The 19,383-nt window shown below is 41.2% G+C and overlaps 1 protein-coding gene across 2 annotated transcripts in view; it reads left to right on the forward strand.

Moving 5' to 3' along the window:
* SPSB4 (splA/ryanodine receptor domain and SOCS box containing 4) overlaps positions 1–19,383 on the forward strand; it is an 87,507-nt gene that overhangs the window by 40,752 nt on the left and 27,372 nt on the right. The window contains exon 3 of one of the 2 annotated variants that reach the window (XM_082766888.1): positions 2,049–2,149. The exons of the other annotated variant lie outside the window; for it this stretch is intronic. Within the exon in view, the coding sequence (XP_082623014.1) occupies positions 2,049–2,059 (11 nt within the window). The 3' untranslated portion in view covers positions 2,060–2,149. Of the gene's footprint in view, positions 1–2,048; positions 2,150–19,383 lie in introns of those variants that run through there. 2 annotated transcript variants of the gene reach the window in all.

A 19,383-nucleotide genomic window follows, 5' to 3' on the forward strand; every position in this document is an offset into this window, starting at 1 on the left:
TCTGCTGTGATCGTTCTGCTCACTACATTAATAATGAACTATAAAAGAATGTGAAGTAATAATTTATATAAAATTTTTCAAGGTAGACTAATCTAAATTTGACTCCAAGAAGAGTTGTAAGAGTCCTGCAGCACCTAGCAACTGGATAATAAAGTTATAGGTGAAATTAAGTCAGCGATGTTATGTGCCCAGCAATACCTAGTGAAGGAAATCAACGTGTTTGTACATCGTATGTACAAGAGCTCAGGAGCATAATGAACCACTGCCACCTGGGAAGAGATCTTGGGGGCACTGCACGTAATATTATGGAAATACCAGTAATGGGGAGTGATCCAAAGGGTGAACATGTTATCGTGAACTGGAACAAACCAGGAAGCTTGGTTATATTATTCTGGCCAGCTTATATCTTGAGTATTACCTGCTCTTGTGGCTCTTCCCTGTCCTTCTCTTCCCCTTCAATGCAACTGTAAAAATATTTAAATAAATTGTAAGCTAAATAAATACTAAAAACTTAATAGGCTGGATAAGAAGGAAAGAATGGCTTCTGCACAGGGAAAGAATAAATAAAAACCTGTAAAAGCATCTGTGTTGGGTCTGATCAAAGGTCTATGCATGCTCAATGTAAAGTAATTGCAATTAACAGTTGGCTAAGGGACAGTGTGAGAACTGGTGAGCATATGGGATATTGCAGCCCATAACCTCTAACCACGCTGATTTCAGTGACTTACTTAGCCACATATATATTTGTTTAGTAACTCTCGATAGTAAATTTCCTAAACTCCCCAGTCTCTTTTAGTGGAGCTGTGTAAGCTTTTTGCATCCAGAGCATGTTGTGGCAGTTTACAAACGTGTTATGTGACAAACCACCTCCTTTGGTTTGTCTTGGCTACACTCTTTAGTCTCTAAAAGAAATTCTTGCAGGGAATATCAAAAAAATAATAATAAAAAAAATCTATGCATTCATAAATGGTATAGGAAGAAAAGACTGTGGAAGATCTTTTGTCGAAATCTGAAAACCGAGGTGTTCAAATGCAATATCAGGTGCCTTATTTAAAAAGTAAATTTAATACATTGAAAAAGTCTGTCATATAAACCACTGCAATAAGATTACGTGAAAACAAAAGGTATAAATGGGTTTAAAAGGGGATTACTGGGGAGCCATTGGTGTTGGATGAGCATGTCTGTCCAGTTGCATCTTTAACAACAGGAAACCTTTACATTGCTGATGGTCAGAAAATGGAAAACAACATAATTTTAAGTGAACTGTAATAAAATTATCTGCTAATAAAAAGTTGAAATTTCATATGGTGCTTTCTTACACCACTTTAAAATAAATATGTGATTTAGCTACATTTACTAAAATTAAAATGCTGGAACGTAACGGAGGGAAGTTGTGGCTCAACACGTAATGATCTCTGATAGCAGCAAGCTCATATTTAGTACTGTACTTGTATTTACTAAAATGTCAAGTAATTTTAAAGAGCACTGAAGCTCTTCTGTGAGTTACAGAGGGGATTACAGGATTGGTTTGTCTGGTCATATCAGGTGAATTCCATTCCTATTTTGCCTCTATGAATAAGATTAAAGCAAAGTATGGGAATACTAATGTTAGAATTATTTGATATTTTGTTACTCACATGTGTTTCCCATTACCAACTAAATGCTTAAAATAGTTCCAGGAGACTAAAAACACATTTTTGTCAGTTTATAAAATACTTTCAGCAACTTGAAATGGAAATAGCTTAAAAATGGATTATTGTAGTTAAGCCTAAAAACTGCCCTCGTTAAAGATTAGACCATGACAAAGTTCCTGCTGTTGCTCGATAGTGGAGTTAATTCCACCTTTTTCTTGAGCTGAATATGGGTATCTATTCAAATGCAGATAACCTTTAAACCTAAAAGTAAGCTGCATGTGTTGTTTGCAGGTATCCTTAGAGCCAGTTAATGCTTCATTCAGAACTGTTCATCACAAATACAAATGTACTGTAAATACAAAACCTCCCTGTTGAGGAAAAACAGCAACTATTTTGCATTCTGTATCTCTACAGAAAGCAGATAGAGCCCAAGCTGAGAAGGAAATGTACCATTTAGAATGAAGTACCGTACTAGAGCTGACCTAAAATCCAGCTGTTACTCAAACCGACCGCCAGTGCATCAGAAAATACTTCCTCCTGACAGATTTTCTATCTGATTAAAGACAACTTTACGAAAGGTATGTTATCAGGTTAGCACTGATCAAGTAACTATTTGGTGCACTATCAAAAATAGAAGTTACATTCTCAAAATGGGTAAAAAAGTGAGTTTGCTGATATGTGCTCTTGAAATGGTTTCCTTTGTAAGTGGGTTTGTCCAAGCTCCCAGCAAACTTGCCCTTGTATTTATGTTGCCGTGTATTTATATCCTATACATTTGGTAAATGATAGTAGCCCGCTCTGTCATATTTCTTCATATATTTGGAGAACAGTGCTCTGTAATACATCCTTTTAACACTACGCAGTATGTGACAAAAGCTGCCTCTGACCTTGTGTTGTGCACTATGAGTGTGAGCACCAGTGCAAGTTTGGTGTTGGTGGGCTGGCTGTGGAATACAATTGCTGCAAGCAGGCAGGAAGGGATCAGGATACCTTTCTGGCAGTCAGTGAGGTTGATGCAAATCTGTTGCAAATATTCACTTCCCCCAGAACATCGATAAAAAATACATCACCAAGATAGTGGCCCAGATAAGCTGCCAATGAACAATACTGCTGCTTTATAAAGAGGTGGATTATAAGAAGAAAAAGGCATGCATTTTCTACTTTGTTTTCTTTCTAACCCCAAGGAGTTTATTGGAAAAGATAGTTATTAGAAAAAAAAAAAAATTAGTTACAGATACATTGAATCATTGAACAACCTTGGAGTAGTTCAATTGCAGATTGACTCATCTGCCAGCAAACTTAATCTATTTGACATGCATTGATCCAGTCCGTGGAAGAAGGTCACGTTCTTATTATTCCCTGACTTGGAGCGCAACATCACAGACTGCCCGGCTTTGGCAAGGTCTTACGTCAGGTAACCCAAGTTGTCTGCTAGCCCAGAATGCCACCACCACCACCTCCTGCCTTGTTTCTTCCATGGTGTATCCTTCAGTAGTGCCAGGTGGCCAACAAGCTGATGTTTTCTGCAAACCTCATGGGGCTATTTAGTGTAGGGCAATTGCACAGGAGTGGAGGGAAGGTCAGCAGTTGACCTATTTATAGAAAAAAAAGAAAAAAAAAAAAAAAGGCATTAAGGCATTTAATTTTCCTCTAAAATCGATTTCTTTTAGTGACACATGAAAGTTGTGTGCATTTTTAATGTTTAATTTTCTGTGAGAGAATAAGTGAACCAGGGCTGTTTTGTCGTTGGCAGGTAGCGGTAAGTTCTGAAACAAATCAAATTGGCTCTTAAATTCATTGCGTGGAAAAAACTGCTGTAGCTTCTGTGCAATGCTTTAAAACCATACTGGAAGGTTGCTATTTTTATTTTATTTTATTTTATTTTATTTTATTTTATTTTATTTTATTTTATTTTATTTTATTTTATTTTATTTTATTTTATTTTATTTTATTTTTTAAATACAGTATTCTGTTCACTTTCAGCTCTAGCACTTTTTCTGCTTCCAAGATGCAGATGCAGTGGGCAGCCCTCTTGATTGCTGTAAATCAGTGTGAGGCCTCTGAATCGAGTGTACTAAGCCAGCCTTTATGCTAGGTGAGAATTTGGCCAGCTGTCTGTCTGACTGGTTTTTCTGTTAGCTCACGTTCGTGTAGTGTTGCACAGGCTAGGGCATAAAGATAAATTCTGCTTGGTATCTGGTTCACCCTTGTGGCTTTTCCACTCCTTTAGTTAAGCTCATAAATCTTAGCTTTCACTATTAAGATCTATTTTGGAGCTAACTGTGTTCTTCTAAAGGGAATTACCTGAACTCAGTAGTTCTGTATTTTATTATCTTTGTCTCATAAATGCTCTTTTCTTTCAAGTGTTATTTAAAATACAGGACAGAACTTGACAATGCTGTTTGCACAGTCCTCCCGCTACGCTCCCAGCCCCTGCTTTATTAAGAGAAATCAACGTCTTCAAACTTTGCAGCTTAACAGCACCGTGGTGATGTTCCAGCTTTGAAATGTTTAATGTTCTTTTCTGACATCAAGGTCCCAGTAAGGTGCTAAAAAAACTGAGGAAGGGAATTTGTAACCTGTTGTGCATAGCAAAGGACTTGGATACAGAAAATGTTTTCCTTTTGGATGTTAATGTTTTGCATTTATTGTCTGTCTTTTTAGAAATCATGTCATTAGTAGTCTGGGTTGATTAGCCAAGGATTGATGAGGGTTGAATCTGACCAAGACAGTCACCTGCAGCCAGCCCAGGGCACCTTAGCACAGCAGAGGTGCGGTATGATGATATTGCTCTTTTTTCCTATTTGCCCCCTTTCAGCCCTCATTTGTGCGATGTGTACTTTGGGGTCACTTTTGGTATTCCAGCCATTCTAGTTTATGGTTTTTAGACTTCACGAGAGCACGTGAAACCTCACAGAATAGTTCTTATCTAGAAAGCTCTTGTCCTAAAGTCTGTAGGTGGTGTAATGTGGAATATTTTACTGAACTTGTTGTGAATCCTGGGCTGAAAAGAGAAGAGGGTAGCTTGATAGGATAAGCAGTATTGTGTATAGGATGGTTTGGAGGATAGGCTTATTAAATTTGATTTTATTAAGGAGAGATTATTTGATCTTTAGGTTGGGATTGACTTGTATTCAAATAAACATCAGCACATTTTTAAATGTTTTGTAAGAAAGATGGAAAAGGGCCGTGAGAGTTTGTTGTGTAGGAATTCATTTTATCAGATGTGTACATTCGTGTACTTTTAATTTCTGAAACGTTTGTTTGTTGCATAAGCTCTTAGTGCAAAGTTTTATTTGCTGTTAAGTTTTATTACAAAAATCTTTTTACTAGAGTACAACTGTATTAGGAACATACCCTCTATTATTTCACTTCCTCCTTGACATTGCTTTATTACAAAGGAACGTTTTGTGGGGAAAATGGTTCCGTCTGTCTTGCTTCAGGGAGCTGCGATTACTGCGGAGTTAAATGGCCATGTGCTGCTCTAAGGCTTCTAAGGCAAGGGGAAAAAGGTTGGCGCTTTTTTAAGCTGGAGAGCTTGTGTTGGGATGAGGCCAAACCAAACACCAGTACCTCTTTGGTTTATGATTTGCATCTTTTCAGCTGCTGGGTTCCTTGGTTGCAGTGATAGTTGGGCGTCTTGCTGCTCAGGGTCCGCCTGCAAGCAGAACTGCTCCCGTTATTGTGTACAGCAACGACGTGGGGCACATCTGGGGAGAGAGAAAATTTCTGGTCTTTGACTTTTTAAAGAGAAATTTTACTGTGTGTTCCTGGAGATGAGTGATTATCGTTTTCCATAAGAGGAAATTTTGTAAATACGTGGGTGTGCTGTCACATTTTCCCAGTACAGTTTAAATGTATGCTTTCAATATAAGATTTTACAACTGTGTTTGAATTCAGTATACCAATGCAATTGGTATACCGAAAGCCTCCTTTGAAACTTACTGAAACTTAGAGAAATGAGTATTTTTCTTAAAACCACTTTTTTATATTTGTTTGCTTGATTTTGTTTAGAAATGTTTAGAAACATTTTTAATCAGAAAATTCCACATCAACTCCTGAATCAGGCTTTCCTGTGTGTGTGTACATCTACCTGTCTGCATTGATTTAAATGAATAAACCAGGAAATTCTGAAGCTTGGAAGAGCGACCTTCTGTCTTGCCTGTCGGAGAGGAGGCTGCATGGTTCACTGCTCCTCGCTCCCTCAGCTAGGAACTGCACCACAGCTGGGAGCTGGTATTCAGGAGAAAGCTGACGATAAAGAGCTCTTTCAGTTAGCATGCACGGGCCCCAGAAGGATCCCCTGGTTAGAAGGAAAATATGAACTGGAGGTAAGTTGCAAGTTTTAATAGTGAGGGTAATTTATAATCCTTTGGAAGGCTTCACCAGGAGACATAAATTCCCTTAGCTGCAGGGCTTTTTTTCATTTGGGTTCAGCTGCTGTAATACAGATGTATTCCATTTATTGGATCTGATGGTGGGATTGCAGGGTGACATGGTATGGCTGTCACTCGGCAGGGTTACTGCTGGCTGGTTTTGATCCTGCTGGCTGAACGTGAGAAGCTGAGATTCATTCAGTCTTAACCAAAACGCTGGTTTAGTTTTGTGCCCCTACAATCAGGGGCTGCTCTGCTCCTGGTTTTCCAAAAGCACCACTGAGTGCCTTTGGAAATGCCACCCGTAGTCCCGTGTCTGGTTCTGTAGCTGGGGCAGCAGAGGGCATCACCGGTTGCCACTGGGAGCAGGCTTGTGGCTTTGACAGGCACCGTGCTCCCTCTCAGGGAAGGAAGAGGCTGGCTTTCCCTCTGCCCTCGGGAGCAGCGAGGCATCCTCTAGTCTTTCCCTTCACGTAAGATCTGGAAGCTGAATGTTTTCAGGAACCTGGATGACACAGTAACCTTTAGTACTTGGAGCTTTACATGGCCAACTGGATAACGCACAGATGTGACAGTTTCTTGGTCTGCATAGCCTCCGAGGTCCTTGAATAATGCATGGCTGGCTGGCTGGCAGCAGCTTAACAGACTCCTTGTCAAGACGAGGGGCTGGCTGCTCTGAGCAGGCTCCTCTCCGAGAGAGGCACCGCAGGGTTCTTTTCTTTTGGCCATTACATATCCTGTACTTATCAACATTTCTTTTAGACGGCAGCTAATGGGATTATGGATATTTTATGTCATCTCCACATCAATAATGCAGTATGGGCCACATGAGCAATTGATTCTTTTTGTTTGGGGAGGGAAGTGGAAAGGTATCTTAACTCTAGGCAGTAAGAGATTTCTTTTAGGAACTCCAGCTTTGATGTGAGTTCGAGTTGTGACCTTAAGTTGCACCTGGAAGCAAGGAGGCTAATAGCAAAATTTTGTAACTGCTTTGGGTTACTCCTAAATGATAGCCATGCAATGAAATCAGTATTCCCTGGAGCAAAAGCAAGTTGTGCTATGGCGGCAGGTTACTGCATAGGAGCATAGTGGTTGTATTGCTGAGCTCAGTATCAGAATTTTATTGTGTTCAAAAACACAATTTTTGTGTTTGCTTTTTCCTTTGTTGTTGTTTTTTCTCCATGGGGTAGCTTGTGATAAATGTTGATTCTTGCTTGTGCTATTTCTGTGCGTGTTCCCCTTCAGTCAGAGAAAATCAGCACTTTTGTTTGCTGGTGCCAAGTTTGCTGTGTCCTCAGAGAGGATCAGTGGAGTTGTCCCAGCTGCCTTCTGGAGGGAGGAGTCGTGTTCTGCCTGCCTGTGCACTGCAGGTGGCAAGGTAATACCCTGAGTTAGCAGGAGTGATCCAGGTCAGGAGCATCTTAAAGAGCGGCTGGTGGTTCCCCAGCGCTGCAGAAAGCTCTGGGAACATTTGCATGTTGCAGATAAGCAAGAAGAACCTGCTTGGTTTTGTTTACCCTGGGTGTTAAATGTTGAAATAACATTATTGACACGTTTATTTCTGTAATTGGATTTTTAAAAAAAAACACTATAAATGTATATTCAAGTATTTGTAGCAAACTTGTGTTTGGGGAGATGATGTATCAAGAACTATTTTTTTTTTTTTTTAAATGTAATTACAATTTTATTTATTTTTTTTAATGAGAAAAGGATCTTTAAATGAAGCTTTTGCTCATCTGTGCGGTACTGGAGGCTTTACATTTGACATGCAGTATTCCTCTGTAGCAAAATCTTCAAAAGTGTTATTACAGTTTTTGCTAATCCATAGTTTTAACAGAGAGTGCTTTGCATGTTGATATTCCTAACATAAATTGCATAGTCATCTTTATATAAAGGATAATGATTTATAGGCATGGTCTTCCCCTAAAATTGCTAAAGGGAAGCCTTTGGGCACTTGGTCTCTTCAATTTACGCAATATTAAAAGAAACACACCTTCATTTTCTTAAATCTCTTTTCTTAAGACTCGAGATTAAACCTTTTTTTTTTTTTTTCCTTGACACTTCAGTTCCTTACACTCTGAAGGAAAATAATGTTTGTGAAAGCTTCTTTTATTTTATGCTTCCAGGCTGACCCTGGCAATTTTTATTGTTCAGATCTGTACCAATCAGGCTGTAAGGTTCCCACAGCTGATGAGAGTTGAGTGTGGCTGTGCCCAGCAGAACACAAGGCCAAGGGATAATTAGTTGGAAAAAAAAATCAAGCATGTTGTTCCTACCCAGCAGGTCATTGTGGAGCATATAAAAAAGGAAAAGACAGCTAAATTTGTGTAAACTCCTGTTTTGTTGATGCAAGAGATGTTCCAGGTAGCGTTTCCTGATTAAATACTTTGCTTCTCTCTTTGTTGTATAAGGCAAGGTGATGAAGTTAGGAGAGAATTCTTTTACATGTTGTTTTCTAGTGGTTTCTGAGTAATTCCTTGAACTGTCAATTGAGGAACTAAGAAATGAGGAAAACCATTCTGGTGCTGAAAAAAACACACGTATATTATTCATTTCAAGAGAGGTTTTTTTGGTAGGCTAAATCTTTTGTCTTGATGGAATAGCTTAGCAGCTCTATTTTGACTTCAGACAAAGGCTTAAACCATAAGAAAGCGAACTTTATGACTGAAGAACAATGTGATCAATACTCATGCAGCGGATGCCTTTTATAGAGCACACAATACTGTATTTTCTTTTATTCCATCCGATAGATTCGAGTTCCATATTGGGCTTCAAACCACTCTGGTGCTTCCTCGTATTGCTCAAGAAGAATCATACAGAAACAGCTTCGGTGTTTACCCAGAAACTATTCATCCAGTTGTTACAGGCACTGGTACAGTACAGAAAGCAAACTTCAGTGTCCTTGTGTTCAGTTCGGCTAAGGCAAGTCTGGGTAAGTGAGAAAAGCTGAGAGTGGCGATGCCATGGTTGTGTGTTGAGCACCAGTCCTAGTTTAGTAAATCATTTCTATTTAGCAAATTTCCAAATGTGTGCCTAAGTTCCTTTGAAGTCAATGGCATGTAGGCAAATGCATAAATGTACTTGAGGGGCAGGCACCAGAAAGTCTCAATCTATACAAAAGAGAGCAATTTCCCAGTGGCAGAAATTGGTTATGTGCACATCTTACCAAGGCAGCTGATTCATTAGTACCGACTAAGCTTATGAAAGATTTACTCTTCTGTTAGTACACAGTACATTAAAATAATCAGCTGTGATTATAGAACAGCTCATTTGGTTTAAAAAACAAATAAACAAACAAAAGAAATCCCCCACAGACTCTTTTCAGTCTTTCATCAAATAGTATTTTGCTCATGTTGACAGAAATGAAAGGCAGGCGTGCTATGAATACACTTACTCTTTTAAATTTGTCATTGATAATAAAAGCTCACATCCTTCCCCACTGACACGAAGAGCACTGCAGACTAGCTGAGTTAGCAGTTTGGCTCTGTCACTGTCTGTGCTACCAGCCCATCAGTTTTTCACTTCATTCAGCTGGCAAATCTGCAGCATCCAGGTAGCTGATGTAAAAAGTCTGGTTTTGATAGTACTTTTGTTCCTACTGACACTTCATCCTGCTATGATATGTATATGTTTCTGATCATTGATTTTCAATTTCTTGTACTCTGTTTAACTTGGCTGACAAGGAGAAGTGTGCTTGTTACATTGGGTTATTTACCTTTTCAAGCACACTGTGGTATTATTACATTTACTTAAATACGTGTTTATTGATGGGCTTGCGTACACTAAAATCTTAAATGATCTGGGATTTTTTTTTTATCATCACATACACTGGTGTAGGGACTTATGTCCCGATGTATTTTAAACGCTGAGCACAGTCCTTGTAGGCTCACCTCTCCTTGTGAGTGGTTTTCTGCTGCAGAAGGGAGCAGGCGCAGGCTGGATGGCTACCCTGCTCCCTCGGACTGTCACCATGGCTCTGTGCTGCTTTTAGTGATTTCAGCTGAAGGGGAAAAAAGGATGAGTCATCCATCAGCTTATTCTAAGACAGTGTAGACAGTTGTAAATATATCCTGTCTGGAGATTTGGTTCCAGTAATCAGCACAAAATAACCATTGACATCACAAAGCGTAACTTGCAGCCCTTCTTGCTGAAAAAAAAACCTTGGGGGGAGAGAAGGGGATTAATGTTGCTGAAAGAGCAAAGCAAAACATTTGTTGTTTACAATGTGCATTTTTTTGTGGTGGTGTTCATTGCCTTCTGCATCAGTGGAAACAATTAACTCGCAGACTATTGCTCTGGGGCTAATATCTTCCAGTTTAATACAGCTTACTTAAAAATAATAATTTAAAAATCCTAAAACAGCACAAAATGTGAACAGAGTACAGACTCTCAGAGTACAGGCGCTTCTGTGCCTGGGGATAAACTTGTGGCATGGGAAACGAGTTTCTCACAACACATTTCATTGCTGTAGACAACTTGAGGTGAAATCTTGCATTTAGCTTGCAGACAAATTCGAGAAGAATGTGGCTGCAATGGATGCGTATTTAATTTTCCTGAGTATGGCCTTTGTATTTCTGTTGATAAATGCTTACAAATTACATGTCTCCATTTAAACTTTGAAATAAATGGAAGTGTGTGAAGTGAAACAGTTTGCCCTGCATATCTTGCGTTTGTTTATTTGTGCTGAAATCTTCAAAGGCGTTAAAGCAGTAAAGTTGCCTCCAAAAGCAGACCAGGAAACGTTACCAAAAGTAAGGAATAGCCTGAAGGTTTGATGTTGTTTTCTGCATGGTTGCACAACAGCCAACAAATGCATGTGGAAGGGTGAATGAGGAAGAGATGATAACACTGTCAGTATACCCATGGCCAGCTGTAGTTTTCCTTCAGAATAGGATTTTAGCACTTTGGGTGTTGACTAAAGCTCTTTTTTCTTTCTAAACCTGTTAGTATGGTTGGCCTCACTCCATAATAACCCTGTCCAAAACAGCAGTTAACAATGATATATTTTCTTTTATCCAATATTTTGAATTTCGTAATCTGTTTAATATGTTCACAGTGTAAATTAGAGATGTTGAATTTGAAAAAGGCTAATTTGTAATGCCTCATGCAAATCAACTCTTTAGCAAAAAGCCCCGGGGAGCACATGTATACTTTGTTTGCACGTCTTTATCAAATGAACCCGTAGGTTGGAAGCTTTCATGGTGCAGAACAGAAGAGGCAGGTTGCCTCTCTGCCTGGCATATGGAAATGAGATTTAAGAAATAATTCAAACAGTGATGTCTAGATTTGCTGCTTTGAAATGGAAATTGGTTGCAAAACAAAGATGTTGCTTTTACATGGGTCTGTGATAGTCTTGCTAGTGCTGCTGCAGGAGGCAGGGATGAAATGTGAGGCATTAAAATAACAAATCCGCCAGCCCCTTGTTTTTTCCTTTCAGCCTACTTGTACCTAGTCCATGCTCAAAGCGTAGTTAAGTCTGTCAAAAACTTCTCAAATAAACATGAAGTCTGCGACTCTGCTAAACAAATGTTTAAAACGTTCACAACAAACGCAGGCACAGCAGGACCCACGCATGCAGGTCCAGAGGTGGGTAGCTTAAAACCCCGCCTGATGTGTGGCTCACAAGGCTGCCATGCCTTTAAAAGCCCCTGAATGTGGTGAAAAGAGACAAATGGTTGGGGACTCTGGCTCAGGCCCCGCGTGCTGAACACGAGTCAAGGCAGGCAGGAAACTGAGGATCCTGGAGTGGGGTTTGGAGATGATGAATGCCACAGGAATAGTGGGTGTCTGTGTGGGAGCACATGTGAGTTAACTGGTGCTGCTGCACATACGGGTATGTGTTCCCATGTTCACTTCTAAATTTTTTGAACCTAGTGTTGTAAAAGGTAATTTTAGGTATTGTAGTGGTGTGGTGGGATGTGTGACACAGCCCTGCATGAAGCGGGAGCAGCTCTGGAGTGCCCCTGAGGGAAGTGCTGGTGCTGGGGATGCACGAGGGGTGACTGCAGCCAGCAGGACGAGTTACACAAGTAGTGCCATTAATAAAGAGCAGCAGGACTCGAACCTGCCAGAACATCAGTCCTCTGACATACAGAAAGTGCACATAATGAAAAGTTTCCTGCTTGGACTCGTAACAGTATTTTTCAGGCATTAAAATAGCAAGAGGAGGGTGCTGGCTGTGTGTGGTCTCAGGAAATAGAGTCGCAAGTTTAATCTTGAAAGATGTGGGTTAATTGCTGAATCATCCTCTCAAGGATCCCTTGCACTTGAATGTAGCTGAAAAGAAGTGAATGTACTCTTTGGTGCAGTATGCCATAAGCACGGTATCTTTCTCTAATAGCTGAGAATTTAACATGAATTTTGCTATTTGCCCCTTACAATTTATTTAGAAGTTTATAAAGAAGCAGCACTGACCAGTTGGTTGTTGGAATTAGCGTGTGAGTGAGAAATGAATGCCGTTTCCCAGAGGGGATTCTCGCCTGGCACGTTGAAGTTTATTCTCTCTGCAGCTACCTATTTTTTTTTCTGTCAACCTGAAAGGCTGCCAGCGTCTCTGCTGATTCAGAACAAGCTGACAGTGTTCTCACTCGCTGCTGCAGAGATAGCTGTGTCTTTGGTAACTGTCCTGAATGAATTAATGCAATGTTTATGGGTTGGAGTCAGTGAAGCCAGTGTAGAATAATTTTGGGAGAGCCATAGTCGCTTTTCATGTAAAAGGAGACATATGAAATGCCCGACCCCTGCTCGAAACAGCCAAGCAAGACTTCAGTGAATCTGTAGGCAACAGAAAGTGTATTTCATGTGCTTGTAATTAGGAAATTTCAGTGGGGCACGTGGCAAATGTTACTGCTGGGAAAGGTCATAACTGGATGGCGATCAAGAGCTCAGTGGTGTGTGTGTTTCCAGTAACCCGTGCATCAGCTGGAGCTGCGGGCACCGTGTTACCGTGGCCTGTGCGTTTCGCTTGGCTGCTGACAGCCAGTAGTCCTGTATCAATGCCCACTTCTATTCTGGAAACAGCTTTAATGTGCATGAGAATATGCAACAAGTTATTTCAAACAATTATATGAAATTTGAGATATTCCATTCTTCTTTTTCTGGACTGAGATGAGTGATTTACACTGCTGTGGTCTACTTGTTTTAAAAACCCATGTATGAGTTGCAGTCAGAAGCACAGCAAAACATGTGTGGTTTTGTTTCCCGGTGGTTTCATTCGGGAGGTAATCCTGCTCTCCTGGATGTCAGCAGGATGCAGAGCAATTGCCATAGATATGTTTCAAAGTTGCTTTCGTTAATTACTCCACCAGCTCTGGGCCTGGCATTTCTTCTTCCTTGGGAACACATTGCCCTTTTGCTTAACATTTGCAACCCCTGGATCTGTTAGGTTCAGCTAATGTGTTGTAGGTCGCCTTGTAGGAGTACCAGGGGCCAGGGATATCCTCTAGCTCCCCGGGGTGTTGCTGTAGCTGTGGATAGCCATCATCCTTCCAAAATCCCAGGAAATGCATTGAGAAACTTGGAATCGTATCACCTGCAAATGTGCAAATTTATCTTTTTTCAATTTATATCAATCCCTTAGAGTTAATGTAAATCTCATATATGGATTTACAAGATATTTCTTGAAACATGTTTCTTTCTGCTTTTTTTTTTTCTTCTTTATTAAAAACCAGGCTAACACTGCAACACTTTTATTGATACCTGTTTGCATTTAATTGTTGTGGGCTTTGAAATTTATGACTAGACAGTCTGTTTTAAACTGGTTGGTATTTAATTTGTGCTATCAGTGTGCAGTCATGTATACAACACAGCTGGTATGTATTTATGTTGGATTTGGATCTTCCAGTGTTGCGAAATGATGTTTGCTTCAGCAGCAGAGCTGTGCCCTACAAAGTGAGTTTGCACAGTCACATGCTATGGAGTGATAGACTTCCTGTAAAATTTGCATCTTGCTTTTTTCTATTCAAAAGTATCACACCAGATTTATCAATGTAGTCTGATAGCAATTCAGGATGCCTTTGTGGCAAGTTTGGAGAAACAAGCAAAGGCAGCAACATGCAACAGGTGAAGACGCGGGTGCAGTCTGTGCAGACAAGACTGGTTTGTGGGCAGCGATGTGCTTTGTAACTAGCTCCATCCAGAGTAGTTGCAATCTCAGGTGGTGGACGCCCACTGCTGCATGACTGCTTTTTTTGTCTTAAAGTCCTGGGAATAAGAGAGTGAGCAGCAGGAATCCAATCCAGGTCGCACTTGTATCTGTGGATGAACAGTCCTCAGCAAGATGGGCTCAGAGAATAAATCTGTGGCGTTTTTTTCCGAGTTAGCACCTGTTGCTGTTCCTGGAAGCGATAAGCCTGGGGCAGCTGCTGCTTAGGACCAGTGGTGTCAGCTCTCTGGGCCCTGCTGCTAGTGCCGCGTGTTTCAGACCCGGTGCGTGGACTCGCTGATCTGCTTCCCATGATAAACACAAGTGGCACTTGCGCTGCGTGGACTGACAAATGGCAGGGTACAGAAGGCTCCTTGGGGCAGCTCAGCAGAAGTTCCTGGGCCCTCTTCAAGAGGCAACATCGGCTGTCAGCAAGTGGCACCTACCCTTGGCCCAGGCGGCGTTTTCCTGGTCTGGGCTCTGCCTGCTTCTGCCTTTCCCTTCCGACCTCTCCAGAGGACCACAGATATGTGTTTTGGAGTGAATAAATGTATAGATTTCTTTCTTGAATTTGATTATTAAAACATCACAGAATAGAAAATGGCCAGCATGCAAAAGGCTGCCAGTTTGGCTGGGTTTCTCAGGAGCCAGAACTTTGCCACCTGCAGGAAGCTATACTTAGAGGATGCTACCTTTAAAGCCACAGATGACGTAAGGGGGGGGTCTGTGTTTTGCTTTGTTTTGTTTTGTTGTAAATGATACTTTCTCTGTGTTTTCTTTTTTTTTGGGGGGGGGGGAGGGTATTTTTTAAAAAATCTGGATATCCCTATAATATATGAGAAATCACATACTTTATCTACATTTATCAGAGTGTTTCTTGGAAGTTGGGAGGGAGAAAAGAGGAGAACAAACATGGACTGTTACATGATGATGAGCTGCAGCACACAACCGTCTCTTCAGATGAACAAGCATCTACCCATGCCTCTTTTTTTTTTTTTTTTTTTTTTTTTTTTTTTTCCTGTTTAAAATACAAAAGGCAATTCTTTAAATTCTTTTTGTTTCTGGCTTTTGGGGGGAGGGGAGGATGGATGACACTAAGATATTGTTTGTGAAGCTCAAGCGAGCGTGGAAAATCCCCTGGCAGGTGCTTGTATTGGACTGCAGGGCAGCGCCTGCAGAGCGCTTAGCTGCGGGGCCAGGCACTGAGCATTGCCAGCCCCAATGAGCTGATAAATCCTGGTAGCCCAGTGGAAGGTGGGTCAGCTTTCCGAGTTTGTGAAGACAATGAATATGTCTATGGCATAAAATGTAATTACAGTATTTTCAGGGATTTAATACCAGTTGTATGAGTTTTCTTATTACGCCTCATTTATTTGTTGGGTTTTATTTGGAAGCTGTCAAAAGAAATCTTGCTAGGTTGTGCAGCATGGCAAATTGTTTTTTCGGAGCACAACTTAAAATTGATGCATGTCTAAATTCCCTGCATTGCTTTGAAAATGGGATTATCTGCAATCTGTTCAGTGGTTTGGTTACCAAGTGTCAGGCACCTTAAATAAAAATGCATAAATGCTGTTTAGGTAGATAAGGAATACGCAGCTGCAACAGAAGTAAACACACTTCACCCATGATGTCAACTGTCCTTTTCTCCTGGTTATGTTTCTTGCGACGAGCTTGACGTGCAGATGTTGAAGGGCTCGGAGGAGGATCGTGTGTTTGCCAAGTTGGCCATCGAGGCGCTTTGCGTGCAGCAGAGCTGCCAGCTCGCTGGTGCTGAATCACCAGTTCCTGTACCTGGAGGGGAGCCGGGACATTTTTTGGAATTTTTACCCTGCGCTGAAAAAAACAGCGCAGGGTGAAGTGCCAGAAGCTCTCGGGTACTGTTGTTGCTGAAGCAACCGAGTGCGGGTCTCTTTCTTTCTCGGCTTCCCTTGGTGTGTCTGCGGGGCAGTCGGCGCTCGGGGCACTAGCTGGGGCTCTGTAGGGTCGGGCTCTCCGGATGCTTTGCGCACCAAGTGCTGGGGTTGTTGGTCATTACAGAAGCCAAAGGGGGAAAAATTCTTATTCTTCCCTTGTTGCCTTGACTGTCACAATGTGTGTCTTGTTAAGATGGAGCATGGCATGTGTGTTGATAATGGTATATACAATACTTCTCTTTTTAGCAGTACAAGTGGTTTTCTGCCATTATTTAGCAAAAGCTAATATTTATAACCAGACTTTGGGAATGAATGTTGTGATTATTCCACGCTGAACTATTTTCTTCCACACTGTAACTTCACTGAAGCCAGCTCAGATGACTCCTGTTTTTGTAAAACATGAGCCAAAATGTATCCCCGAAGATGTGTTGTGTCCTAACAGAGCAAAGTGCTCTACAATTTGTAATCATCTCTACCATTAATAATACTTCTTGAAGACTGTTTTCTGTGGGGGTTCTTTCATCCAACATCAGTGATTACTCTGAAGCATAAGCAGGATGTATACTGTTGAAATAAATACATATTTCTTCAGTCTAAATTGGATGGAAATCCTTGCGTGGAAGTTGGGTGAACCTCAGTGTTTCTGTAATTAGGGATGTAACATATTTGTCAGTTTTTCAGGATGAAGCATACATCACAGTGGCATCAGTCCTAAACAGTGATTGAAACAACAAACTTTGGAATGTGCATAGATGAGTAATTATAGGCAATGCTCAGATTACATCAGGAAAAAATAAGATTCATAGTTCAGAAAGTGGAGTACTTCTGGTCAGAACCAATAGGAAAGACTCTGTTGTTTCAGTGTGTGGAAAAAGATCTAGAATCACCTTCATCTTGAGACTTCCAAAAGAAATGGTTGTCTGTGAAAACCCTTTTGAAGAGTTGGCAATGCTGTGGGAGGAAGGAGAAACCTAATGTCCATTCTTATGTTATCAACATGTATATATATTTTTTAAAAGGAATAAGGGGACATTTCCAGTGTCTGTGTTGCTGTTGAAATTTTATTCAAGATTTCTAAATGCTCATGGAGGTGATACATAGACAAATGTACGAGACTTTCAAAAAACATCTTTGAACAGAAATTCAGTCTCTTGGGAGTGATCTGTGCATCTCACCCTGTGAGACGTGCCCAGCACACCCTGCCTTCAGCGTGGCCTTGACAGAGAGGACTTTTCTTGTTGGAAAGGTTAAGGGGGTGGGTGTACCTCCCTAGCCTGAGAAGCAATGGAAAGATGAGGCCACTTTTCATACAGCTGTTTTGTGGGTATCCTGGGTCTATGTTTGCAGAGGATAAGCCTTTTTCAGTGTCTGCTGTCAGGAAATTCAGGGGAGTTCTGCTGACTTCAGTAGCAGCAGATCGAGCCCCGCTGTGTTCCTAACAGCTGTGGCACCCATTGCTGCCTCGCTTCTCAGTCTGGCAGCATCTGGTGAGCATCTGCGTGCGTTGGGTTGGAGCCACAACAATGAGGCTTTTGTTGCAGTGAGTATTTTGGAAGAGGAGGATGCTGTGTGAAAGTTAGTTTTGGGTAATAGGTCATTACTGTTAGCATGCTTCCCATCATCCTTTGGTTGGTGCTGTTGATGCAGCGGTACGTTGCCTGGTGAGGAAAATGTGAGCAATTTTTTCAAAATGGAAATTAAAAGGTTTCCCGGAGCTGTTTGTGTTATTGAGTTCTCCTCTCTGAATTGGAGAAATACAGGTGATGCAGTGAAACTCTTTCTGCCTTTGATCTCTGGTAGCTTATGATTCAAATAATTGGTTTTGCATTCAGTTAGCTAACTTCGTCTGCTCCTGCAGCCAGGTTTGGAGATATTTGCTGATTAAATTATTTAGTAGTAATAGGTCTGAAGCACTCACATGAATTTACAAGAATAATAAGTCAAATGCTATTCCAGCTGGGAAATAATATGTGGAACTGATGATTTATAGTAACATGAGCTATTACAGCTTTCACAGAACTGGAGGAGGGGAGGTAGTCTGGAAATACAAAGTCTCCGTGCCAGGGTTATTGCTTGTTGTTGTTAATGTTTATATACTGGCGGTATTACCAGGTCCCGTAACTGTGCTGTGCAGTCAGATTAATTCCTTCTGCTTAGCCAGAAGAGTGGAGCATCTGTAGGTATCAGAAGGCAAGACACAAAAGAAATCCATTAGAAGCCTGCATGTGTTTGCTGCCAGCCGGTTGTTGATTGCAGACAGGACCCAAAACTGTGACCTGTGATGGTACCTGCTTTTTTGTTCTGTTAGGTGGGCAATTTATTTATTTATTTATTTCACCCAGATCTTACAGTGGAAGGCACGTACACTGTAAGGCATGCAAATAAACCATGAGGGCGATCAGGGAACATCTGCACCAGCAGGTCATGCTGCTGTCCCCTGTCCTCCGTCAGTGGTTCTGTGCCCACCTGATCCCCTAGTCCAGTGCTCAGTTACAGATGTTTTTGCATGCCTGTCAAAACTTACTCGACATGAATTCAGCTGCTAAGCAGTCAGTACAATTTCTCCATCTAAATGTGATTAACAAAGTTGGAAAAGACAAAGAAATAGTGTTTTTATGATGAAGGTTGAGCAAATTCTACCAGAAGTTGAGAAGGTATGATGAGTGATAACACTGCATAATGTATTTATTCACAATTTCCTGAATGTTAACAGATGTTTTTGTTTTGTTTTGCTTTTAAAAAAGGGAGTGACTGGGCAGGCACTGTGAGGACTATTTTGCTTGATCTTGGGGTTGCACCCTGCCATCACATGAGACCCTGGGGAGGAAAGGATTGATGATTCCTTCCTAGAAAGCAGCTCTGTGTGCTTGGCCAAGGGGGATTTTTTGGAAGGATTTTTCTAGGGAGAGACAAGGCCAGAAGCGAGCCTGAGCGCAGCAGGACTTGAACGGCTGTTGGGAGGAGCAGGAAGCTGACACACGGCCAAGGGTCTGCGTCCCTGAAGGGGTGGAAGAAAGTTTCTCCATGGATGTGCCGGGCTTAATTCGTCCTGACCCAGAGAATGGCTGAGTTGATGAGCTCAAAGCAAGCCAGAAGGAAAGGACCTGTGCTGCCAGGCCTTGGCAGGAGGGAAAGAAGCTTCTTTACAGGCCTTTTAACTTCAGTTCTGGGGAGTGCCTCACCCTCATAGTAAAGAATTTCTTCCTTTTACCTACTCTAAATCTACCCTCTTTTTAGTTTAAAGCCATTACCCCTCGTCTTATTACTACTCTCCCTGACACAGAGTCCCTCCCCAGCTCTCCTGCAGCCCCCTTTAG

Source organism: Aythya marila (genome assembly GCF_965140915.1).
Source record: "Aythya marila genome assembly, chromosome: 9".
Lineage (NCBI taxonomy): Eukaryota > Metazoa > Chordata > Aves > Anseriformes > Anatidae > Aythya > Aythya marila.